The sequence below is a fragment of the Giraffa tippelskirchi genome, chromosome 8, assembly GCF_054371585.1.
Source record: "Giraffa tippelskirchi isolate mGirTip1 chromosome 8, T2T-mGirTip1v1.2.pri, whole genome shotgun sequence".
Classification (NCBI taxonomy): Eukaryota; Metazoa; Chordata; class Mammalia; order Artiodactyla; family Giraffidae; genus Giraffa; species Giraffa tippelskirchi.
This window is the reverse complement of record NC_137282.1, coordinates 134,128,718-134,154,323: the sequence shown is the minus strand read 5'-3', so window position 1 is coordinate 134,154,323 and position 25,606 is coordinate 134,128,718. Positions and strand designations below refer to the sequence as shown.

The following is a 25,606-nucleotide window of genomic DNA, read 5'->3' as shown; positions in this document are numbered from 1 at the left end:
GGAGCTTGTTGATCTGGTACATTCCACTTCTGCTCCTAGTCCAAGGGCTACATGGCCAAGCCTCGCAGTACAAGGCCCAGTGGCGTGGTCCATAGCAAACCTGGGGATTCCATTACTAAGAGAAGGGAAAATTGAACATCAGGGACAGTGTCTGCCACAACCATCTTGACAAATGGAATCATGTTCCTCTATTGTGCTTTGTGGTTCCTGAAAGGACAGCTGAAATGTGCGAGAATGACTTCTTAGCAGAGACCAGACTCTGGAGGTGACTGGTTCCTCAGTCCCCACTAGGTCCCCAGTCTGTCTCCAGATGTTATATACATGCTTCTAGTGGCCCTAATTCTTGATCTGCCGAGAATTAGAAAACCAAACACCACAACTGTTTAGAATTATATGTGCTAAACACACACACACACACACACACACACACACACACACAAATCAGATGGGAAGTGAGTAGACATGGTTAATAAGATGGGCCTTGGAGCCCAGTTGTGTGGGTTCAAATTCCTGATCTACCATTCACTGTGTGTGACCTTAAGGAAGTCACTTAACCTCTGTCAGTTTTTTCATCTGTAAAATGGGAATAACAATAGTAACTTACTTCATTGGGCTTTTATGAGGACTAAATAAGTTTTTATATATAAAGTAGCTTACCTGGTATACAGCATATGCCCAGTAAGGGACAGCTATCATTATTAATATGAAGTAAGTTGCTGATTCCACAGGTCGAGTGGCAAAGACACTCGTTCGGTTTTTTGTTGGTGGTGGTGTTGTTTTTGCTTTTGTTTTCTTTTTTGGTTGTGCCACTTGGCTTGCAGGCCCCTGAAGTGAATGCATCAAGTCCTAACCACTAGACCACCAGGGAATCCCCAAACCACCAGGGAATTCCCAACTCGCCTTTGAAGTAAGCTTTATGAGCTTTAGAGCAGCACCTTTCACTGCTCAGAGACTCTCATCCCTCACCCCCAGGATCTGGGCTAAAGTTGCTGGAAGCCAGAGGGCCAGAGAAATGGAGTGTCACAGCAAACTGGAATCAGCTTGAATTTAGATATGTTTTATCTCACTCACATCCTGCATGCATTTTTAATGGCGTCTCAAAGATGAGCGCAGGAAGCCGATAGCAAAGGCAAATTGCATTAACAATAAGATTCCTGATTCTGTGTTTACTTTTTCAGTCTGCAGACATCCTTACAGACAGACAGTGGCTGGCCCCATTTCAGGAAGGGATAATGGAAAACTGTGTTCTAATTTATTAAACACTTATTGCAGAAAGGGCTTCTCATCATATGTCTCTAGACCAAAGCCAGAGTGACCAACTCTGTCCCTAAAAGCCTGAACGACAAGAAGCAAGGAAGCCACAGGGAACTGAGATGCTCTGGTGAATGAGCGGAGTTGCAGCCAGGAGCCGCAGCCATTACAGGGTGCCCGTCTTTTAGCATGAGTTCTTGAAGACAACATACTTTTGCACCCCCAAATCCCACATATAGGCAAGGTCTACCCAAATACCTTTGTGAAAGGGGGAAGAGAAGATGACAGACTTAATTGTAGAAGACACGCGCATGTGTCCGTGCGTGCTAAGTCACTTCAGTCGTGTCCGACTCTTTGAGACCCCATTGACTGTAGCCTGCCAGGCTTCTCTGTCCATGGGATTCTCCAGGCAAGAATACTGGAGTGAGCTGCCATTTCCTACTCCAGACGATCTTCCAGACCCAGGGATCAAACCCACATCTCTTACGTCTCCTGCATTGGCCGGCAGGTTCTTTACCACTACCGCCACCTGGGAAGCCCTTAGAATACACATAAAACACAAAACAAAGCAGAGAGAGATGTTTTCTGGCAGTCTAGCGGCTAGGACTCAGTGCTTTCACTGCTGTGGCCCAGGGTTCAATCCCTGATCAGGGCAATGAGATCCTGCAAGCTGTGAGTTGGCAGCCAAAATAAAAATTTATAAAGTATAGAAAGAGGGGCTTTCCTGGTGGTCCAGTGGTTAAGAATCTGCCTATTAATGCAGGAGACATGGGTTCGATCCCTGGTCCAAAAAGATTCCACATGTCACGGGGCAACTAAGCCCGTGGGCCACGACTACTAAGCCCACACTCTAGAGCCCGTGCTCCTCAACAGGAGAAGCCACCACAATGAGAAGCCTGTGCACCTCACCAGAGAGCAGCCCCCGCTTGTTGCAACCAGAGAAAGCCCAAGCGCAGAGACGAAGACTCAGCACGGGCAAAAGTAAAAAAATAAATAAATTTAAAAAGTAGACATGGAAAGCCTCCTTCCCACTGAACCCATGACTGGGACGGGCCCCACCTCACCTGCTCCCGCAAAACCACTGTTCTTCCTTTTGTATCCCTTTCAGAGCGCTACAAGCAAATACACATGTGTGTTTTTTTCCCATCTGTTGTACACAGCAATAGCATACACTCACACTATTCTTTTCACTTTTGGAGATCTTTTCACAGCATTTCATACAGAATTTCTTTATTCCAGGTTCTCTCAAGGAAGGAAAAAATACGACACACGAACCCCTGGCCTTGGTCAACTCTGATAGGAGAATGGATTCTTTTCTTAAAAAAATTGAAGTACAGTTGATTTACAATATTGTGCTAGTTTCAGGCATACAGCAAAGTGATTCAGTTATACATGTATCTTTTAGATTCTTTTCCATTATAGGTTATTATAAGACACTGAATACAGTTCCTGTGCTTTACAGTAAATCCTTATTGTTTATCTATTTTATGTATAATAGCTTTTTTTAAGCCCATACTCCTATTAATCCCTCCCTTGCTTTCTCATTTGGTAACTATAAAGGTAACTGTTTGTTTTCTTTGTGAGTCTGTGTCTGTTTTGTACACAGAGTCATTTGTATTATATTTTAGATTCCATATATAAGTGATATCACATACTATTTGTTCTTCTCTGTCTGACTTAACTTCACTAAGTATAATATTCTCAAGGACTATCTATGTTACTGCAAATGTCAATTTTTCATTATTTGTATGGATAATATTTCATGTACACATACCACATCTTATTTATTTACTTGTTTGTGCTGGGTCTTAGCTGTGTCACATGGGGTCTTCAATCTTCCTTGCAGCATGTGTGATTTTTTTAGTTGCAGCCTGAGAACTCTTAGTTGCAACATGTGGGATCTAGTTCCCTGACCAAGGATTGAACCCAGGTCCCCTCCATTAGGAGCGAGGAGTCTTAACTGCTGGACCACCAGGGAAGTCCCTGCACCACATCTTCTAAAAGATCAAAACTCTAATTCAAAAGGATACATGCATCCCAATGTTCTTAGCAGCAATATTTAGAATAGCCAAGACATGGAAGCAACCCAAGTGCCCATCATCAGATGACTGGCTTGAGAATGGATTCTTAATTAAGCAGCCCCTAGGAAAGCTGCCCAGACACTTCCCTCAGTGAGCACTGTTGGCTAGTCAAGCACAGTGCCGAGCCACAGGGCCTGGCTCCTTGATACGCTCCCTGTCTGTCTTACCTGCTCTTCCCACAGAGCACCAAAGCATCTCAGGCCCACAGCACAACCCCATCATTCATAACCACGCTTAAATGAAACTGCTTAATCTTCAGCTGCTTTGCAATACACATTCTCTTCTTCTGAAATTAGAGAAATGTGTAATAAATACTGCTGCTGCTGCCAAGTCACTTCAGTTGTGTCCGACTCTTTGCAACCCCATGGACTGCAGCCTGCCAGGCTCCTCTGTCCATGGGATTCTCCAGGCAAGAATACTGGCATAGGTTGCCATGTCCTCCTCCAGGGGATCTTCCTGACCCAGGGATCAAACCTGCATCTCTATGTCTCCTGCATTGGCAGGCAGGTTCTTTACCACTAGCACCACCTGGGAAGCCTGTAATGAATACTTTTAAAAAAATCAGTATCTAAGTGATGGTGCTCTGTTACACATGATCTGCAACTTTTGAGTCCTTTTCCCCATTGTCTAAAATAAATGCCTCTAAATTCATTCTTTTTTTTAATTTTTTGCCAGGCTTCCCAGTTTGCTGGATCTTTTTTCCCTGACCAGCAATTGAACCCACGTCCTCAACAGTGAAAGCATGGAGTCCTAACCACTGGACAACCAGGGAATTCCCTCATCCTATTTCTGATGCATTTCACAGTCAGTTGCAGATATCAGAACACTTTACCCCAACAGTTCAATATTCATATCAACTAGATTCAATATTGCTTTAGTTTTTTTCATTATAAACCATACAATTTTTAACTGAAGCATAGTTAAATCAATTTACAATGTTGTGCTAATTCCTGCTCTACAGCAAAGTGATTTAGTTGTACATATATATATATATTCTTTTTCATATTCTTTTCCATCAGGATTTATCACAGGATACTGAATATAGTTCCCTGTGCTATACAGTAGGACCCTGCAGTTTATCCATTCTATACATACTAGTTGGCATCTGCTAATTCCAACCTCCCCAATCCCCCCTCCCCCAACCCCCTTCCCGCTTTGCAACCATAAGTCTGTTCTCTGTCTGTGAGTCTGTTTTCTGTTCACCATGAAATGTTTTGACATGAGTTTTGACAAACACTTACAATACCTCAGTAAGCCACGATAGTGATGTTGTGCCCTTTTCTATGTGCCCATCAGGTAAGGAGTGCTCTGCTAGGGGCTAAGATGATGAGCGAAGAGCCCATAAGACTCAACAGTAGAGGCCTTGCTTTCACTCAAGGATGCACCGTAGGACACAGTGCACAGAAAAATGCCACGCTCCAAGCTATCAAAAGCCCAGCTGGGAAGGGTAAACGGGAGACTGAAAAACTCACAGGATTAAAATCCAAACAGACCCACAGAGACCAGAAACCCTGAAAAGGGTCTGAATTAAATAGTCTGAGTACTTAACTGGCTGTTTACCTCTACCATCACCTTAGCACCTCCTGCCCCCAATCACAGGTTATTTTATGTACTTCTGCCTCTTGCTACAGGTGGCATGCAAAGGTGTGGCTAAGAAGTCGTGGAAGGGCTTCCCTGGTAGCTCAGTGGTGAAGAATCTGCCTGCCAGTGCAGGAGACATGGGTTTGATCCCTGGTCAGGGAAGATCCCACATGCTGCAGAGCAACTAACCCCTGTGCCACAACTTCTGAGCCTGTGCTCTAGGGACTGGGAACCACAACTACCGAAGCCCGTGCGCCCTAGATTCGATGCTCTGCAACGAGAAGCCACTTCAATGAGAAGCCTCAGCACCAAACTAGAGAGTAACCTCTGCTCCCTGCAACTTTAGAAAAGCCTATGCAGCAACAAAAACCCAGCACAGCCAAAAATAAATATTATTTTTTAAAAAATAAGAAGTCATGGAAAATAGCCACGGGAAAACTGACTCGAGATGTCGCAACCTAATTCATTGTGTCATATGAAGAAAAGATCTGTCAGCAGAAGACGCAGGGAGTCTAGACGCATGGGGTCCACAAAGGCGAAGACCAAGGATCAAGAATGCAAGTGTGTCTCCAGCCCTGTCCAGGGGAGACTTGGCTAAGTCTGGCCAAGGTGAACATTCCAGTTGGATTTGCAGGCATGCATCTGCCACCTTAAGTCAGTGATGTCAGCCACGCACTCCCCTAGTTACCTTGTTCTGCTCATCAAAGACACTTCGAAGACATTTGTTTCTCATGCTCCTGGGAGACAGAAAGCAACGGCCAAGTGTGTGATCCACCTGGCAGTTTCAAGTCTCCTCATTCTGGCTTGTGTAACAATCACCTGTGAAGAGGGCTAGCATGCTCTGGGCACAATGGGCCACTCATATTTGTTTATTTTTATAATATTTATTTATTTATGGCTGCACTGGCTCTTCATTATTGCACACAGGCATTCTCTAGCTGTGGCGATTGGGGAGCTACTCTCTAGTTGCAGCGTGCAGACTTCTCATTGCAGTGGCTTCTCTTGTTATGGAGCACAGGCTTGAGGGAGTGTGGATATTCAGTAGATGGGATATTCCTGGACCAGGGATCCGACCCATGTCCCCTGCATTGGCAGGCAGATTTTTAACCACTGGACCACCAAGGAAGTTCTTTTTTTTTTAATTTTTTTTTTTTTTTTTGCCAAACCACATGGCTTTTGCAATCTCAGTTCGACCAGGGATCAAACCCAAGTCTGACAGTTAAAGTGTCAAGCCCTAACTACTGGACCACCAGGGAATTTCCACATTCTCTTTTTTGTCTTTATCCTTAAAAATATTTATTTGAAGTACTGTTCCATCAAAAAAAGAAAAAAGGTTTTTATTGGTTGGATATGGAATTCTGGGTTGGCAAGGTGTTTTGTTTTGTTTTTTAAGCACTTTCTTCTGGCCTCTATTGTGGCTATCTAACATAATTTTAAAATGTTATAGGCACCGACTCAATGGATATGAATTTGAGCAAACTCCAGGAGACAGTGGAGGACAGAGGAGCCTGGCGTGCTACAGACCATGGGGTCACAAAGAGTCGGACATGACTTAGCTACTGAAAAACAACAAGCTAACAGTCTCTTGTCTCTTTTCTCCACCTTAAAATACCAAGCTTCCAAAGGGGGGGGCACATCATTATGTTTTTGTTTAAAGTTTGTGTTTTAAGATTTGAGACAGGAGACTAACTAAGGCTATTAGATGAGATAAAGGCCTATATGATTGCCTTTAGAACTCAGATACAGCCCAAGGCTCAGGATTTCAACCATTTCCCTGCAAATGACCTTACTGATACCAGCCCCCTCCCTCCATCACACTCAGAATCCCAGCCCTAACTACAGCCCGTAATCTGTGTGCTTTGTGCATGCACCTGAGCTGCTAAGCATGGATGGAGAAAATCCCATTGTGCTGATCAGTCTCAGTTTAAATCAAAGACCTCAAATCTTAAATGAGCAGTCAACACTGCCAGCTAATACTACCACACTTCCCCAGTAAATCTTCTCTCTTTCCAGGTGGCAGTTTCACCTCTTCACCTCACTGCATACTGACGAGGAAATAGATGTCTGAGGATGAGTCCTCTCTAGCTTTCCCAGCCCTAGATCCACTGACCTACTGCATTTGTATCCACATCTCCTCCTCTTACTGTAATGGAAGGAGTGTCCTTGCTTGTGGCTACACTTTGTACTGAACTTTTCAATCCCCTCAAGTACTTAAAAGCTTGGCTACTACAATAATACTCTCATTCTCTTGCTTTGTCAGTTTCTTCTCTGTAAGACTTCCCTGGTGGCTCAGAGGTTAAAGCGTCTGCCTCCAATGCGGGAGACCTGGGTTCGATCCCTGGGTCAGGGAAGATCCCCTGGAGAAGGAAATGGCAAACCACTCCAGTATTCTTGCCTAGAGAATCCCATGGACAGAGGAGCCTGGTAGGCTACATACAGTCCACGGGGTCGCAAAGAGTCGGACACGACTGAGCGACTTCCCTTCCCTTCCCCTTCCTTCTCTGTACTGGATCACACCCATGTGCATACAAAGACTTAATGTTGCTGTTCTTAAAAATAAATACTTTCCTAGAGCCCAGAGCCCCTTCCAGACTCTTTTTCTTTTCTGCTTCTCTTTTTCTGCAAAATCACTCCCAAGTTGTCTCTATTTCCTTTCTCTGCCCTCTCATTTCCCCTTCTCACTCACTACAATCGGCCTTTCCACCCCATCATCCCACTGAAAGTTCTCCCACTTTGCCCAATCCATTCATTAGGTCTCTGCTCTCATCTTGGTCCACCATCAGCAGCACTTGATGCAACCAGCCACTCTCTCCTACTGGAGTATCATCTTCTCTTCTCCAGGCTTTGGTATGACCTCACTCCTTCCAGTTTTCCTCCTGACTCTCATCACTTTCTCAAGTTTCCCTCCAGCACCTCAGAATACCGGGCCAGGACATGACTCTCCCCTCTTCTCCTCCATCCTGCTCTTCTGCTAGGTGATCTTAACTTATCCAGGAGCACCAGTGTACTAGTGACTCCCAAATCTACAGCCACAGCCCTGATCTTCCTTCTGCACTCCTGACTTTTATATCCAACACTGAGTGACATCCATCTCTACTTGGATGTCTGAACTTAAACTTATTACATCCAAAGCAAACTCTTGACTTCCCTTCCACAGCCCTGCTTCTTCCCCAGGCTTTCGGAGGTCAGTGAATTGGCAACACTAGCTACCTAGCTGCAGGTCAGAAACTTAGAAGTTAGTCTTTTCTTTCCCTGGTGGCTCAATGGGGAATATCCCCTGGAGAAGAAAATGGCAACCCACTCCAGTATTCTTGCCTGGGAAATCCCAAGGATAGAGGAGCCTGGCAGTGACTTACTACATACATATATATATATATATAGACATATACATATATGTATATGTATATATATATGTAAAATCTCCACATATAGCCTGAATCCAACCACTTTTGAGCTCCTGTCCATCACTTCTTTCCTGAACAACAAGGTTCTAACAGGTATTCCTGCTTCCCCTTTTGCCCCCACAGTTCATTCTCTCCCATTACATTGATCTTTCAAAAGTGTAAATCAGGGACTTTCCTGCTGGTCCAGTTGTTGAGAGTCCACCTTGCAGCACAGGGAACCCAGGTTCGATCCCTGACTCAGGGTCTAAGATACCACATGCTGCAGGGCAACTAAGCCAGCCGAGCCACAACCAGAGTCAAAGCGCCACCACGAAGTTCCCACATGACTCAGTGAAGATGCCTTGTGCCCCATCTAAGACCCTGCACATCCAAATAATTTTTTTTAAGTGTAAACCAGACCATGCTACTCCTCTGCTTAAAAACTGTCTTACGGAACATTTTACCTGCACATATATATTCTCCCCATCTCTGTCCTCTATAAAAAACCTAGAAACAAAGACCAACCCAGTAGCAATGAGCATCCGCAGTACCTAATTAGTAGTGCTGAACTATCATTTCTCACTAAAAGTAAGTACGATTTTTGGAAGCGGCTGATTCCAAGTCTGGGGTAAAAAATGTCTGGGGTCGGCAAACTTTTTTCAAAGAGCCAGACAGTCTTTCAGATTTTGCTGGCCAAGCGGCAAAATCACGACGGAGATTATGGAGGTCCTTACATCACCATTTAAAACGTAACCATTTGAAAATACACAAGGACAAACGCGAACATTTGGACGCCACTAAAGCTTGGATTCCCGATCCCAGGCGGCTCCCACCCTTCCAGCCACGCCATCAGCGACCCCAGCCCTCGCCGGCTCCCCAGAGCTCTGAGTGGCCGCTGGGATCCGCAGCCTCTGGTCCGCGCGGCCACCGCGTCTCCTAGCAACAGGCAGACTCAACTTCCATCCTCGCTAGGACTCCGGGAGGGGCGGCGGGGATCGAGCACGTATGCGCACATAGAGCGCCAGCCTCACACACCCGCTTTGGAAGAAAGGGGAGATCCCCAGAACGTCCGGTCCCAGGCAAGCCTTTGTCCTCATTATTTCCACAAGTACTCTAGCACACCCCTGTTAGTCAATCTATGGTCTAGGAGACCAGGGCAGCAACAGCACTGCTTAAGAACCTGTCAGAAATACAGAATTTCAACGTCATCCTAGACCTACCGAATCATTATCTACAGGTTGAACAAGATCCCAGGAGATCCCTCCGCATATTAACGTTTGACAGTGTTGCTTTCACAATCCCAGATAAGGCAAAGCCATAAAAAAATACATCAACATAGGAACACCTCTTATAAATTGAACTTTTAACCTAGACACTAAAACACAGCCTTTACGATTTACAAGCGGAAGTTCCCAGAGCCGAGTTCCTTATGCTTAGTAAGGGTGAAAAATCCCCTTGTGTCTCCTCTGACCATCGGTCTAGGACGGAATGTATCACTGACCTCAGGTTCCTGCTCTCGGAGTCAATGGGGAAATCGGGAAGGACAATTTCCATTCCCAGAGTAAGGGCGTTTCTTCTCATGAATAAGGCGGAAAGAGAAGGTTTGAACATAGGCGCCCTTGGACTTGCGGAGGTCAGTCAGACAGCAACATAAGGGCAATCTCTAGCCCAGGGAAGACTGTACCCAAACCCAGCTAAACAGCTCCCAGGAAACAGACATCGTTTGTATTCTAAACCTGAAATGAAATTCCTATGAGTATTAAGGCAGTGGGTGAGAACTCCTGAGAGAAGTTCCCAGGTCAGCAACTTCCCAGTCTGGCACATTCTCTCCTGTATTCATCTATCTTGAGAAACTGCAGACCATAAATTTAACTTCCTCATCAGATGACAGTGGCAAATCAGGATAAGCACAGCCCAATCCTACAAGAACCACGTGGCTTGACTGGGAAATATTAGAAAGAGACTGATTTACCAGAGGATACCATATTCAAAAAAAAAGCATTTTTAATGGCAAGGACAAAACAACAAGATGGGGAGAAAACCGTTTCTCAAACAGAAAACAACCCAAAATAAAATCCATGATACATACTACAACATGGATAAGGCTTGAAAACATTATGCTAAGTGAAAGAAGTCAGTCACAAAGACCATATGTTTTGTATGATTCAATTTATAGGAAATGTTCAGAACAGGCAAATCGTTAGAGACGGAAAGTAATTAGTGATTGCCTAGGGCTGGGAGGGATAGGGTAATTGGGGGTTAATAGGTAAAAGGTATGGGGTTTCTTTTGGAAGTGATGAAAATGATCTAGATATTCTAAAATATAAACAGCTAACAACTCTGTGAATGTACTAAAAGCCATTTGAATTGTACACTTTCAGTGGGTGAATTGTATGGTACGTGAACTATATTTCATTAAAGCTGTTTGGGAAAAAAAAATCCATGGCTCCACTCTAGATCCACAATAGTCTAAAAATAAGGAGTTCCTACTATAACGCAAAAACTTTCTGGGCAAAATCTGCAGGGAAAAAAAAAAGTTGACATCAGTCCTGAGGAGAAGCCCTAGCTAGATTTCTCTAGCAAAATACTCCCATTTCAATTTGGGGAAGAATTTCACAGGCTTGTCTCAAGATCATGAATCTCACAGAAATCCCCATCTGGCTTTAGGTTCCTGTTCCAAAAACACTGGAAAAACCAACATAGGCAAAAGACACTTTCAAAACAACACCTTTCATCTGCGTGGGCAAGGGAAGAAACAGGATAGATGTCTTGGGTTTGGTCAGAATACAAAGTTGAGAACTCACTGTCACTATAGAAACTCAAGTCCAAAAAAAGACTACACATTTCCCAAGGCTAACTCTCTTCAAAGTCCCTAAATAACATAACTCACAAAGAATGGAGGCCAGAAGAGCCCAGTGGCTAGCTGAAGAAGCCCTGGAGATGATCACATTAACCTCAGTGCTGTTGGGGCCTTAACTGAGGCAAATTCTCTTCTTGACCTGCTTAATTTCCCAAACCAAGAGCAGAGGGTATCGAGAGAAGCCCGATGAAGACCCCTGCTCCACCTATAAGTGCCTGTGTTGGCCTCACAGTCGAAGTTGTTACCATGGAGAGAAAGACATAAGGGGAAGTGGAAAAGGCATCTCTCTTACCCTGAAGCAAAAACACACAAAAGCCTAGGGCACCAGGAGGCTGAGAGAAAGAGAAATCTCAGCAGCTATCAGCCAACAGCTTCCTCCTGCCCTGACAACCCGGATTCCCTCTAATCCCCAGGCAAATTAAAAGACCAAATGTTATTAAGCAATTAATAATGGAACAGCTGCTGCTTGGCTTCTGTGTCTCCACTAAACTTCTGCTTCAATCCGTAAGAGCAAAATGGCCATTTCCATTGCCAACGGCAAAAGGGAATGAGAGGTTCCCAGCACAGTGCCTGACATATACTATTTAGGTATCAATAAATATTTGTTAGGGCTTCCCTGGTGGCTCAGACGGTAAAGCGTCTGCCTATGATGCGGGTGACTCGGGTTTGATCCCTGGGTCGGGAAGATCCCCTGGAGAAGGAAATGGCAACCCACTCCAGTATCCTTGCCTGCAAAATCCCATGGACTGAGGATCCCAGTAGCTTACAGTCCATGGGGTCCCAAAGAGTCGGAAACAACTGAGCAACTTCACTTTCTTTTCTTTTCACTTTCAAGTATCTGTTGAATGACTATTGAATGAATGTTGATATCACCTCCCTTAGCCATCTCTGCCTTCTTCCCTCAGCCTGGAAATACACACGGGTAGACATCAAGGCTTCCCACGTGGCTCAGTGATAAGGAATCCACTTGAAGGAGGCATAGGAGACGGGGGTTGATCCCTGGGTCAGGAAGATCCCCTGGAGGAGGAAATGGCAACCCACTCCAGTATTCTTGCCTGGAACATTTTATGGACAGAGGAGGGTGACCAGCTACAGTGCATGAGGTCACAAAGAGTTGGACACGATCCAATGACTGAGCACGCACATACATACACCACACAGAGTTGAATCCACACCTGTTCACTGCAACTCCATTTGTAACCTTGCAAAATTAATGAACATAAGAATCACTAGCATAATACAAATCTCTGGAGGGTAGGGACTATTTAAATTTTTTTTTTCTTGGCTGCGGGGCATGCCAGGTAGGACCTCAGTTCTCTCACCAGGGATGGAACTCACACCCCCTACATCGGAAGCACAAAGTCTTAACCACTGGACCACCAGGAAAGTCCCCAGGGGGTAGGGATTTTTGTCAGTTTCATTACTGATGTACCTTAAGCGCCTAAAAAATGCCTGGCACACAACAGGCTCTTAATGAATATTTGTTGAGTGCCAGAATTAAGGGCCTACTATGCACCAGGCCGCTTGTGTTATTAATAGGTGGACTCCTGCAGGCGCCTTCTTGCCAATCACTTCTACCGGGAGCCAGAAGCGGTCTTGAGTCCTCCTGCCGCCAGGGGTCGCTGTAGGAAACGTCGGGCTTCCTCTCGTTACTTCTATCCCTGCGATACCCTTTGACCTCGTGAAGTATTGCCCCCAGTTAAGATGGGGGCGTCGGTGGCAGCCGCAGCTGGGCGACTCCGGCGGGCCATTCGAAGGTCGCCCTCATGGCGGGGCCTTCGGGCGCTCTCTTCGGAGGCCCCTCCAACCCAGGCCGCGGCCGTGCGGGACGCCTTCCTGAGCTTCTTTCGGGACCGCCATGGCCACCGCTTGGTGCCCTCCGCTTCCGTGAGGCCCCGCGGCGACCCCAGTTTGCTTTTCGTCAATGCAGGCATGAACCAGGTAGGGGCTGAACCACGCAGATCGGGCGGAGTTTGCAATTTTTTTCTCAGAGAAAGGCGTTGCGGGATTGGGCAAGAGAAGCAAAGGGCGGAGCTCCTACGTTTGGGGGGAAGAGAGCTTGTGCGTGATTAGGCTGAGTTTGGGTTGCAAATTAGGGCTTGGTGAGAACTAGATCGGGAAACGTGAGTTAAGGTTGAGTTTTAGTTCCGGGAATGGCAGGTGAAAGTTGAGTTTTAGTTCCAGGAATGGCGGGTGTGGAGTCCCATGGGGGCAGACTGGAGGGGGAAGTCTGGCTTCACTTATTATTTTTTTTAAATAAAGATATCATTCATTAAAATAAATGTTTGTTGAGCACATACTACGTGCTAGCCTATATGCTCTAAGCTTTCGACTTTGAGCACCACTTACCCTCTCTAGACTTGCCCTGTTTCTAGCCACCAACACATTCGTCCTCATTTTACTAGCAGTCTTTCATGATTTATTTGTATGCCCAGACACCACCAGAGATGGGTGCTCCCAAGTTGCCCCCCCTGGCCAAGACTTCACTGTACTCTCAGGGGCCATGGACAGCCCTCAATCTGAATCACCATCTCTATACCCACTACCTACCCGCTACCCTCTATACCTACGTTTCCCTTCTATTAGGATATCTCTTCCCCTTTTTGTGTTTCCAGTTCAAACCAATCTTCCTGGGCACTGTGGATCCACGAAGCGAGATGGCAGGCTTCCGACGGGTAGCCAACAGTCAGAAATGTGTGAGGGCTGGAGGACGCCACAGCGACCTGGAGGATGTGGGCCGAGACCTTTCCCATCATACCTTCTTTGAGATGCTCGGCAATTGGGCCTTTGGGGGTGAATATTTTAAGGTGAGTCTCCAGGAAGCCCTGGAGCTAGGAAAGGGTCAGTGGGCAGCCAAGAAAGGAGTCAGGGTTAATCCTGTCTCCACTCTTAGAGTCTGCTTAAGCAGGGCCTCATACCAGACACAGAGGCAAAGTGCTCAATGGACACATATAATAGAAAAGTGTCTCACTTCCCTGGTTGGGCTGTAAACTCCTTGAGGACCAGGACTATGCCTCCTGCCTAATGGCTGATCAATAATTATTTGTAAATAAATGGTCAAAATGCAGGAGTTAAAAAACTCAGGCTGAGGTGGGAATCGGATTTTATGGAGAAGGTGGGGCCTGAAAGAAAATGGGATTTAGAAGAGAGGACACTTTCTATGCAGGAAAATCTCAGAAGCAGAAAGAGTCATGGCTTGTTCTGGGAACCAGGTGGGCAGTGGAAATGGTCTTGTCTTAAGCCGAGGGTGGAACTCATGTGGCTTGATGGCACTTCACTGGGGCCTTCTCACCCGTCTTCCTCTTCCCACTGGGTTTCTACTACAGGAGGAGGCTTGCAGCATGGCTTGGGAGCTGCTAACTCAGGTCTATGGGATCCCTGAGGACAGGCTCTGGGTCTCCTACTTTGGTGGTGACCCCAAGGCTGGGCTGGGCCCAGACCTGGAGAGCAGGGACATCTGGCTCAACTTAGGGTGAGTTCACCCCCACTTATGTCCACTTCTGGAGCACAAGAAAACTGGAAAATAACCAGCACCGGACCTCAGAGTCTCAGCGTATCCTGTGATACTGTAGGGTCAGCCCTGTTCCTCTTCCTGCTGAGCTTAATGGAAGAGCTCTCCTGGCAGATAGCAGGGACAAGGGGGGCAGTCCCCAGCTCCCGCCTTTGTCTCCCACCATCCGTCTGGCTTTCTTCTCAGGGTGCCTACCAGCCGCGTGCTCTCCTTTGGGCCCAAGGAGAACTTCTGGGAGATGGGGGATACTGGGCCTTGTGGGCCCTGTACTGAGATACACTATGACCTGGCCGGTGGGGCAGGGGCCCCCCAGCTGGTGGAGCTTTGGAATCTGGTCTTCATGCAACACAACAGGTAATGGGTTGCTAGAGGAGGAGGGAAATCCCTGACTGAAAGTGAAAAAGTTGGCAGTCAGGAGACTTTGATCCATTTCTTATGAAAACAAATACTTAAACATCATTTACAATGTGCCAGGCATATTTCTGGGGGCTTCCCTGGTGGCTCAGATTGTAAAGAATCTGCCTACAATGCAGGAGACCTGGGTTCATTCCCTGAGTCAGGAAGATCCCCTGGAGAAGGGAATGGCTGCCCACTCCAGTATTCTTGCCTGTAGAATTCCATGGACAGAGGAGCCTGGTGGGCTACAGTCCATGGGATGACAAAGAGTCAGACATGACTTTCAGGCATATTTCTAAACACTTTTCAGATAGTAACCAATTTAGTCCTCTTCTTTGCCCGTGACATTGCAACCAGACGCTGTGGGTCTTTGGAGTTGAATTTGTTAATCTCTTAAGATTTTCTACCAGCCTTGACATGCCTCTTTATAAAGCAAAGAATTTTATCCCAGAAAGTGGAGGTCTAGGTCCAGGTGAGGGCCCAGTCACCCTTTATGAGAAAGGAGAGGACCCAAAGCTATCATCATCCGCTTTGGGGGATGGGGGGGTGGTGGGATGATACCACCCTCTGGTTCCTCTCCCTGTCGGCCCCTTGAATCCCCTCCTCATCTCTTTATGCCACTTGAGCATCATACCTGCAATCCTATGGGGGGGCTTCACCTTGCACACCTTTCCTGTACCCCTGGCCAGAGAAGCAGACGGAAGCCTGCAGCCCCTGCCCCAGCGGCACGTGGACACGGGAATGGGCCTGGAAAGGCTGGTGGCTGTGCTGCAAGGCAGGCGCTCCACCTATGACACTGACCTCTTTTCCCCGCTGCTTGACGCCATACACCAGGTAAGCCCGCCTCTTCCCTTCCAGAAGTCACTCTGACCTGCGGTCCTCAGGGCTCACCACCACTGCTTTCTCCCTTTGTTGAGGACTCAAGAGTATTCCCACCTGCGGAGACAGTGAGCAGCCAAGAATGTGAGGGTATCAGACATGAGGCTCCAGTTCACGTTTACAACCTGATACTGCTCCTCACTCTTTCCTCAGTAGTTGCGGTGCACGTACTTAGTTGTGGCATGTGGGATCTTAGTTCCCCAACCAGGGATCGAACCCAGGCCCCTGTATTGACCAGGGAAGTCCCTGATTGTCACTTTTAAAAGCCATTCCTGTTGCTGTGCAGAGGATGCGCTGGAGGGAAACTGGAGTAGAAGCTGAGAAATTGGGAGGCTGTTTCATAGTTCAGAAAAGACAAGGTGTGGCTTAGGCTGGTAGCAGAGGAAGTGGAGAAAAGTAGATGGATTTGAAAGGTCTCTGGAAGTAGATGCAAAAGCCCCTACTGATGGATTAGACTCAGAGAGCAGAGCAAGTCAAGGCTGGCCCCCAGGTTCTTGACTTGACTAACGTAAGTGGCAGGGCCAGCAGCTGTGTCTCGTCTCCTGCTTCCAGGGTTGCGGGGCACCCCCTTACTCGGGCCGCATTGGGGCAGCAGACGAGGGGCGCACAGACACAGCATACCGCGTGGTGGCTGATCACATCCGCACACTGAGTATCTGCATCGCCGACGGCGTCTCCCCTGGGATGTCAGGCGCCCCGTGAGTCTGGAAGGGCTGCAGTGAAGGGCAGGGGTTGCTTCGGGCTGCAAGGGAGAGGAGGGAGGGGAATGGAGAGGCGAGTCGGGTTGAGATGGCAGGCAGAGGAGGAAGGGAGCATACACTCTGCATCTTGCCCTCCCTTCTCCCCTCCATGCTGACCCGGGGCTGCAGGGGGCTTGTATCTGGGCTCTGACCCCCTCTAGGCTGGTACTTCGTCGGATCCTCCGTCGAGCCGTACGGTTCTCTACTGAGGTGTTGCGGGCACCACCTGGCTTCCTGGGCAGCCTGGTTCCTGTAGTGGTGGAGACGCTGGTAAGGGCAGAGCTTCGTCACTTCCCTGGGCTTCCCAGGGTACTCAGAGAGCCTGTCACTGAACCGAAACAATGACCCTGCCCTGGTTCCCCACCCTAAGTGTCTAACCCAGAGTCTTCTCAGCGAGCTTACAGAAAGCAGGGAGCCTCCTTGCCCAGGCTACTGAGCCTTTGACCTTGGGACCCCCTTCTGCCTGTATCACTCGCACGCCTCCCTAAAGAAGCTGATTTCCCATTTGGACCCTCCACCCTCCATTAGCCTCTCTGAGCCCCCAAGGCAGGTGTCCCCAGGGAGGGCCAGGGTGGAGGTGCAGAGTGGGCTGGTTGCACTGCAGAGGCGGCTTCTGCACTGTCCCCAGGGAGATGCTTATCCGGAATTGCGGAGGAGCTCAGCCCAGGTACTGGACTTGGGTGGGCGAGGGAGGGGCTCTCCCTCTCTGGAGGCCAGCTCCAGCCCTGCCCTGCCCCTGTTCAGATAGCCAGCCTGGTGTCGGAGGATGAGGCAGCCTTCCTGGCCTCCCTGCAGCGCGGTCGGCGGATCATTGAGCGGACCCTGAAGCGCCTGGGGCCTTCCGACGTGTTCCCAGGTGAGTGGGATGTCTGGCGGCACTGTGAGGGCCCCACCTAGGTGAGCCAAGCCCAGGCCTCACATCTCCGCCCCGACCTCTCTCTCCCCCTACTCTCTCCACCACCGCTCTGCTTCTCACTTCCCCGCTGCCTGGCTAGCCCTGCCTCTGGCCTCTGCTTTCCAAGGCTGGCTGTAGGCCGAGAATGAACTGCCCTCCTCTGAAATCACATTTGCCAAGAGAGGACCCTGGGCTACCTCCAGCTCCTGCTTTGGAGCCTGAAGGTGACCCCCTTCTGGGGCCTGCCCAGTGCGGGCAGAGGGCCCGTGTGCTTGGCGTCCGCTGGCTTCTGTGGTCAGAAAAGCCTCCCGACTCCCTCCACACTGCCCTCCCTCCCTCAATAGCCCTGACGCCCCTCGACTTCCTTCCTCAAAGCCGAAGTGGCCTGGTCCTTGTCCCTGTCTGGGAACCTGGGGCTCCCCCTGGACCTGGTGAAGCTGATGCTGGAGGAGAAGGGGGTGCCGCTGGACACTGCTGGACTGGAGCGGCTGGCGCAGGAGGAAGCCCAGGTACCGGCTAGGCAGCCCCACCAGTTCTGTTGGGTCACAGCCCCTCCCCCAGTCCTGGGATCCTGTGGGAAGAGGGAAAGGGGGGCCTGAGGTAGGGTCTGTCCCGTCGCTCAGGCCCCACCTGCAGCCTGCGGAGAGGAAGGCCAGCGCAGTGGGCCACACAGAGGAGCAGAAGGGGAGAGGCCAGCACGAGTCCTCAGAGGGGCCATCAAGGGCCGCAGTGGGTCCTGGTCCTGAGACCCCTGCACAAGGGAGGGTTCACCAGCCAGCCCAGCCCAAGGGCTTATTCCAGAGCAGGGTGCGGGGTGCACAAGCTGTGTGGCAGAGGCAGGTCTCCACGCACCCCCTCGTGCACACACACCTATCCCACAGCACCGGGCACTGCAGGCTGAGCCAGTTCAGGAGCAGGGACTGCGGCTCGACGTCCACGCCCTGGGGGAGCTGCAGCGCCGAGGGGTGCCCCCAACCGATGACAGCCCCAAGTACAGCTACTCCCTGCGACCCGGTGGCGGTTACGGTGAGAGCCTGGGCTGAGGTGGGTGGCCACGGGCTTGCCACCACGATTGGGAGGACAGAGACCAGCCACCAGGCCTGTGCCCTCCCCGGGGGAGCCGCCAGGGGTCGCTGTGGCTCCCGGCTGGAAGTGCCCACCTGCCCCTGCAGATTGGCTTCAAGGGAGGCATGGGCCCAAGCCTGGCACTGATAAGCAGTCTCGGCCCTGGCAGAGTTTGGCACCTGTGAGGCCCAGGTGCTCCAGCTGTATACAGAGGATGGGACAGCTGTGGCCTCCGTGGGGGATGGCCAGCGCTGCGGCCTCCTCTTGGACAAAACCAACTTCTACGCTGAACAGGGAGGCCAGGCTTCTGACCGAGGCTACCTGGTGCTGGTGGGCCAGCAGGTGAGCCCCCCACTACCACCAACACCCCCAATGCCCGCCACACGCACTCACACACACACGCGCGTGCACACACACGTTCCTGAGTTCTCCTGAGCTGGAAGGAGCCTAGGGGAGGGAGAGGCGGCAGGCACTCAGTGCCTCGGCCCTGCCCTTCCCCAGGATGTGGTCTTCCCAGTGGCCCGGGCCCAGGTCTGCGGAGGCTTCATACTGCATGAGGTGGCGGCCCCTGAGTGCCTCAAGGTGGGGGACCAGGTGCAGCTGCACGTGGATGAGGTGAGGACCCCACCCCTGCTATTCTCCATGTCCTGCAGCCCCTCCTCTCTCCCCATCCCACCTGCACCCAGGACCCTGGGTGACAGAAGTGTTTCAGGCCTGGCGTCTGAGCTGCATGGAGAAGCACACGGCCATCCACCTGCTCAGCTGGGCACTGCGGCAGGCCCTGGGCCCCGGCACAGAGCAACGAGGCTCCCATCTCAATCCCGAGCGGCTGCGCTTCGACGTGGCCACACAGGTGAGCCGGGCGCAGAGAGGCACCCTTCACACAAGGCAGCAGGTGGTGTGCAAGTTTGACCAGTAAGAGGGCTGGACTCCCCTCGCTCAGTCACTGGGGGACCTTGGGTGGGGGGAGGCGTCCCTTGAGGCCCCTCCTGCTCCAGCGAGGGTCAGGGGAGCCGGTGTCCGGAGTCCTCTCTTGGCCTCCGGCCTCCCAGCTTCCTTGTCCCTGCTGTCACCCAGGCCGTTCTTGCTCAAACCAAGCTGCCCTCTTCCTTATGTGCCATCCTGTCTCCATGTCCATCTGGCTCAAATCCTGCAGCAAGTGCTCACTGTCTGAATCCCATTCCGCCCGATGACTCCTCCTTGCTCCCGCGTCTCCCCCATCCTGTATTTTTCTTCCACTGGCTGCCCCTTGTTGTAAGCTCCTGAAGTACAAAGCCTCTGTCTTCTGTTTCTTTATCAACTTTCAGTGCTTAGCAAAAAGTCTGCTGCTTCCAATAGGCCCAGTTCCTAGGTAGTTTTCTAAAGAAAAGAATTGTCTGCTCTACAAACGTATTGAGTGCATGTTATATATTAGGCACTGTTCACTGTTGTATACTAGTGTGGGGCTAGTTCAGTGAACATTGACTGCTTCATCATGCATCACTCCCAGGCACAGAGCCTTCTGCCTGTTGATCTATTTCCCCCACAACTCCCCAGGCCCCATTGACCTCAGAGCAGCTGCGGGCAGTGGAGGGCACTGTGCAGAAGGCCGTGGGGCGGGATGAGGCCGTGTACATGGAGGAGGTGGCTCTGGCACGCACTGCCCACGTCCCTGGCCTGCGCTCCCTGGATGAGGTGAGTTGGGGGAGCCTTGTTGGTGGAGATCATGTGAGTGACCACCCTCCCACTCACAGGCCCATTAACAGACCTGTGCCTCTCACCGTCAGGTATACCCAGACCCTGTGCGGGTGGTATCTGTGGGGGTGCCCGTGGCCCATGCGCTGGACCCAGCCTCCCAGGCCGCACTGCAGACCTCTGTGGAGCTATGCTGTGGGACGTGAGTCACTCCTCTCTGCCCACTCGGGACTGGGGCCCTGGACCTTCTCCCTTCCCTTGTCCCTGGAGCCACCAGCCGCTGGTTTGGAGCTCCAGCTGCTCTTCTCTCTCCCATCATCACCCAGACTTCCTCCTCCCTCCCTCTGCCCACAGGCACCTGCTTCGCACGGGGGCGATAGGAGACCTGGTCATCATCGGGGAGCGCCAGCTCGTCAAGGGCATCACCCGCCTGCTGGCTGTCACTGGGGAGCAAGCCCAGCAGGTCAGCACACCAGCGGGGCCTGGGAGGCTTCTCTGGGTGTGGATGGGGTCAGGGAGCACGCAGCTGATGTGCTCGGGCTGGGGAATGCCCAGTAGCAGAACCAGGATTCATACCTGTGCACTAAGCTATACCAGCTGCTGGCAGCTGGCATCTGTTGTCATCATTTGATGCCTTGATGAGTCCTGATTGTTAAATGTTTCTAACTTGGCCCTGCCCAGCAATAGGTTGAGAGCCCCTGTCTTGGGGAGGGCAGGTAAGCCATGCCTCCCTGACCATCCTGTTCCCTCCCTACAGGCCCGGGAGGTGGGCCAGATTCTGGCCCAGGAGGTAGAAGCAGCCGCAGCTCGGCTGAGTCAGGGCAGCCGGAATGTGGCGGAGGCACATCGGCTGTCCAAGGACATGGGGCGACTCACCGACGTGAGGGCCACCCCCACCGTGGAGCTGCCCCCTCCGCCTGGCCCTATTCCCCTCCCCGACCCTGCCCGTCTCCCCCCAGCATCCCCAGCCCAGATGTTTGTTGTTTGCAGCGAGGGGTTCAGGGAGTGTGACCTCTTCCCTGGCCCTGCTGGTCCCTGCCTCAGGGACCGTGACTCAGTGGGGCCAGGGAGTGATATGCCACTTCTGACCACAGGCTGTGGACACCGCCACAATGCCCCAGTGGCAGCGGCGGGAGCTTCAGGCCACACTGAAGGCGCTGCAGCGGCGTGCCAACACTGCCGTCCGCAAACTGGAAATGGGGCAGGTGAGAGGGGGTCCAGCTGCACCCCACGGGGCAGATAGCAGGCACACCTGACGAGCGTCAGAGATGCTCTAGCACGCACGCTGAGACGCCCCAAGGCCTGGCGGGGAGTGAGGGTGGGTGGCAGCTCCTGCCTCTCCTGCCACCTGGGTGCCATCATCAGGTCATTCCCCCACTGCTCTCTGCCAAACTGGGTCTCTCCCCCAACTCCCAAGCCTGGTTCAGACTCTCCCTCCAGGAAGCTGACTTGATTACTCCATTCAGCCCTAATTGCTCCTTGACTGTAGCTCCTCGTCCCTCCTCACCCCCCTTGCCCATCTGTGCTCCAGCCTTAGTCCCTTCACCTTCACCGGCCCGTGTGTAGGGGCCTGGAGCTCCCTTTCCTAGGCAAGGGAGGAAAGGAAGGACATAGAGGGGACCCAAAACAAGGGTTTTAAACAAGGCGGCCATTCTCGGCAGAACCCCTGGCACCTTTGCTGGGGGAAGCAGGGCATGGGAGTGGATTTCTGGGCTGGGGCTCAGTTCAGAAGTGGGGGCCGATTGCTTCCCAGCCCAACCCCTGCGCTGCTCTTCCTGCCTCCCAGGCTGCACAGAAAACCCAGGAGCTGCTCCAGAGACACACGGAGGGGCCCCTGATTGTGGACACAGTTTCCACGGAGTCCCTCTCGGTAAGCGTTGGGTGTGGGGAGGGGAAAGTGCCGGCGGGGTGGAAGCTGGGAGCTGCAAGGTCGCCATCTGCCCTCCCCCGTGCAGATGCTGGTGAAGGTGGTCCGGCAGCTGTGTAAGCAGGCGCCCAGCACATCCGTGCTGCTCCTCAGCCCCCAGCCTCTGGGGCAGGTGCTGTGTGCCTGTCAGGTGGCCCAGGTGAGAGGGGGGAGGGCAGCCCCCACCCCACTCACCTCTTAGTCCAGCTTGCTGATTCCTTGTCTTTTATTCCTCCCACACAAGAGAGCCACAGCTGGGTAGAGGTGATCTCTGAGGATACCCCAGGATAGGGACAGGGCCACCTCCTTGTCCTTAACCCACCCCCTCCCAACCCACCCTCAAAGGATTCCCTCAATCCCCACCACCCCACCCTCCAGGCTGCATATTTCTTGCAAATAGGTAGCAGCCATTCATCAACCTCTATACATGCGTTCCCAGCCCATCCCTCTCCCGTCTCCTCACCCACTTACCCACTCCCACCGTGTGCCTGGCTTGCAAGAGGGCTCTACTCACCGTGACTCCACCCTCCAGGGTACACTGAGTGGGAGGGGCAGGGAGGGTGGCTCTGCATCACTGCCCCTTCTGTTTCTGTCCCCAGAGTGCCACGCCGGCCTTCACAGCAGAGGCCTGGGCACTGGCCGTGTGCAGCCACATGGGGGGCAAAGCCTGGGGCTCTCAAGTGGTGGCCCAGGGCACTGGAAGCACTGCTGACCTGGAAGCTGCCCTCAGCGCAGCCCGAGCCTATGCCCTTAGCCAGCTCTGACCAGGCTCACGCAGGGACGCACACACACTGAAGAGACTGGAGCCCTGAAGGAGCCAACAGAACCTCCCAGGAGGCTCAGCAGAGGACTCAAGTCTGGAGGCCAAGCAGCTGAGCCAAGAGGATGCCCTGGGCTGGGACCTGCACAGACACAAGAAGGTGGGGGCTGGGGAAGGCAGAAGTGAGCCTGGACACAGACCCTGCGAGGTGAAGGTGAAGACGTACATGGCTGTTCTGTCTGTGATTGTTCATTAAAAACTATTTCACAGGATAGGAAGCTCCAGAAGGCTTCCCAGGTAGCGCTAATGGTAGAGAACTTACCTGCCAATGCAGGAGACGTAAGAGACCAGGGTTTGATCCCTGGGTCAGGAAGATCCCCTGGAGAAGGGAATGGCTACCCACTCCAGTATTCTTGCCTGGAGAATCACATGGACAAAGGAGCCTGGCAGGCTCTGGTCCATAGGGTTGCAAAGAGCCAGACACGACTGAAGCGACTTGGCACACACACACAGGAAGCTCCAGGATGTTCTTTCACCTAAAAAAAAAGCAGCCTCTCCCGTCTCAGCAACCTGGAATGGGTGCCCCATCCCCAATTTGACCCCTCACACTGGACTGAAAGGCCACCTAGCATCCAGATCTAAACTCCCCTCATCGTCACCACAAGCACTTGGCCAAGCCTGCTGTGCCAGCCTGTTCTGAACACCCACAAGGGCCTCCGTAGCCAAAAGTGAAAACTGTCATGTGAAAGTCATGAGAGCTGGGCAGATCCTCTCTGGTGTCACTTACTTCATTAACAACTTCTCATTTTAATGAAGGCTCTGATGATTTGTTGACAAAATGAGCCAATGGGGACTTCCCTGGTGGTCTAATGGCTGAGAATCCAAGCTCCCAATGCAGAGGACTTGGGTCTGATCCCTCATCGGGGAACTACAATCCCACATGCCACAATATAGATCGAAGAATCTGCATGCTGCAACTAAGACCCAGCAGAGCCAAACAAATAAGCCAACAGGTACTGGTCAGTTGCTGAGACTATGGCAAGAAACAAACAGAGCTTCCTGCCCTTGTGGAGCTTTCTTCCCATGGGGAAACAGCAGTGAAGAGAAAGAAGAAGGTGTCAGATAGGGGTGAGGTCTATGGAGAGAGCAGACTGGGGTTGGGAGGGTGTGAGCCCTGTGGACATCTGAGGGCAGAGTCAGTGCAGAGGGCTGAGGGGCAGGTGCAGGTCTTGGGGTCAGAAGGGAGCAGAGCCAAAGCAAGCCTACTCTTTTTTTTTTTTTTTTTCTCTTTTTTTTTTTAAACAACATTTTTTAAAAATTTAATTTATTGTTGGTTGTGCTGGGTCATCATTGTTGCCTGCAGGCTTTCTAGTTGGGGTGAGTAGGGGCTACTCTTTGTTGCAGTGCATGGGCTTCTCATTGCGGTTGCGCTTCTCTTGTGGACCACGGGCTCTGGGGCACAAGAGCTTTAGTGTTGCAGCATGTGGACTCACTCGTTGTGGCGCACGGGCTTAGTTGTTCTGTGACGTGTAGAATCTTCCCGGACCAGGGACTCAACCCATGCATTGGCAGGCGGATTCTCACCCACCGTACCACCAGAGCAGTCCCAAGCCTTCTCTTTTAAAGCAAGTTGCAAAGCACCTGCCCCAAACCTTAGCTGAAGCTGAAATTGGCAGCTCAGAGCAGGAGGAAGGTGTGGAATGGAGGGCAGTTGTCCTTCCCTCCCAAAGTGAATCCACCCAGGACCAAGCCAGACACTGGAGCTCCATCTCTATTGGAAGATCTCTGTTGCTGGATGAAGGAAGGGGAACTTGGGGGACTCATCCCCAAGTCAGACCTCCCTGTCTGCGAAGTTCTGGGACCATTTAGTCAAAATTTTAGAGCAGAGCAGGCCTTCCTGACAGCATTGCTTGCGTGATTTCTCATTCTAATTGAGGCAGTGGTGATTAGTTGGTAAATCACTGATGAGGGCTTGAAAGGGGCCTGGAGCCCCTGGCCTCTGGCTGCCTGCAGTCCTGAAAGGTCGCAAGACTTTCTCTTGGGATCTTAGCAACTGTGGCAGTGGCCACTGTTCCGTGCACTGACTGAAGGCCTGGCTCTTAACACGTAGTCACCACAGAGAGGATACTGGTTTTTTTTGATGAGTTAACTGAGCTTCTAAGGTGGCAACTTATCCAGGGTAACCCAGCTAGTAATCATCAGCAGAACTGAAATTCAAGTTCTGCCTCCAGTGAAACTTCCCATCACCCTTGGTTGCTCTTCCCCTCTTGAAGGACAATTTCCTTTTCTATGAAAGCTGGTCATTTCACAGAAGCTGGTCATTCCTAGTGTCGGGCTTAGGGCTGTGGAGGGGGCGCTGTGGAGGCTTGGGGTCTTCTGCCTGGTGCCATTCAGCCTTGCTGACAGCCTGGAGAAAGGCTGAGGGTGGCTCTAAAGGGATCCTGTAGCCAGAGGTCAACCGAGGGCCTCAGGGGAGTTCAACAGCTGCACCTGCCCTTCCATCGTCCTTTTCCGGAAGGGAACGGCCACTGGTACTTTTCCTGGAACGTCTTCCCACCTCCAATTCCCCACAAAAGGCGCAGAGAAGGAAGAGCCCCGTAGCAGTCCAGGCGCCCTGCCCCATC

General features: G+C 51.2%; 2 protein-coding genes and 1 non-coding gene across 5 annotated transcripts in view; 2 read left to right on the top strand and 1 right to left on the bottom strand.

Annotated features, from left to right (window-relative positions):
- SPATS1 (spermatogenesis associated serine rich 1) overlaps window positions 1–12,213 on the bottom strand; it is a 45,391-nt gene extending 33,178 nt beyond the window's left edge. The window contains exon 1 of the mRNA XM_081518999.1: window positions 12,030–12,213. Coding sequence (XP_081375125.1) covers window positions 12,030–12,042 — 13 coding nt within the window. The 5' untranslated portion in view covers window positions 12,043–12,213. The remainder of the gene's footprint in view (window positions 1–12,029) is intronic.
- On the top strand, window positions 7,192–7,264 carry TRNAW-CCA (transfer RNA tryptophan (anticodon CCA)). The gene has a single exon. It is a non-coding gene; the product is annotated as a tRNA-Trp (tRNA).
- A 618-nt stretch (window positions 12,214–12,831) lies between the features above and the next one.
- On the top strand, window positions 12,832–23,793 carry AARS2 (alanyl-tRNA synthetase 2, mitochondrial). Of its 3 annotated transcripts, none has more exons than XM_081518982.1 (22): window positions 12,832–13,097; window positions 13,772–13,963; window positions 14,483–14,628; window positions 14,854–15,021; window positions 15,753–15,897; window positions 16,495–16,640; window positions 16,844–16,952; window positions 17,311–17,349; window positions 17,478–17,538; window positions 17,953–18,086; window positions 18,459–18,603; window positions 18,812–18,984; window positions 19,144–19,257; window positions 19,355–19,495; window positions 20,179–20,316; window positions 20,409–20,518; window positions 20,671–20,779; window positions 21,074–21,196; window positions 21,411–21,521; window positions 22,103–22,186; window positions 22,272–22,382; window positions 22,822–23,793. In XM_081518982.1, exons 1-22 carry the CDS (start codon window positions 12,861–12,863, stop codon window positions 22,984–22,986), a joined length of 2,901 nt encoding a protein of 966 aa, XP_081375108.1. In that variant the 5' UTR covers window positions 12,832–12,860; the 3' UTR covers window positions 22,987–23,793. The 3 variants fall into 3 exon arrangements, with proteins under 3 accessions (XP_081375108.1, XP_081375106.1, XP_081375107.1); XM_081518980.1 differs by having other exon boundaries at window positions 17,427–17,538; XM_081518981.1 differs by lacking the exon at window positions 17,311–17,349 and having other exon boundaries at window positions 17,427–17,538.
- Window positions 23,794–25,606: the final 1,813 nt, after the last annotated feature.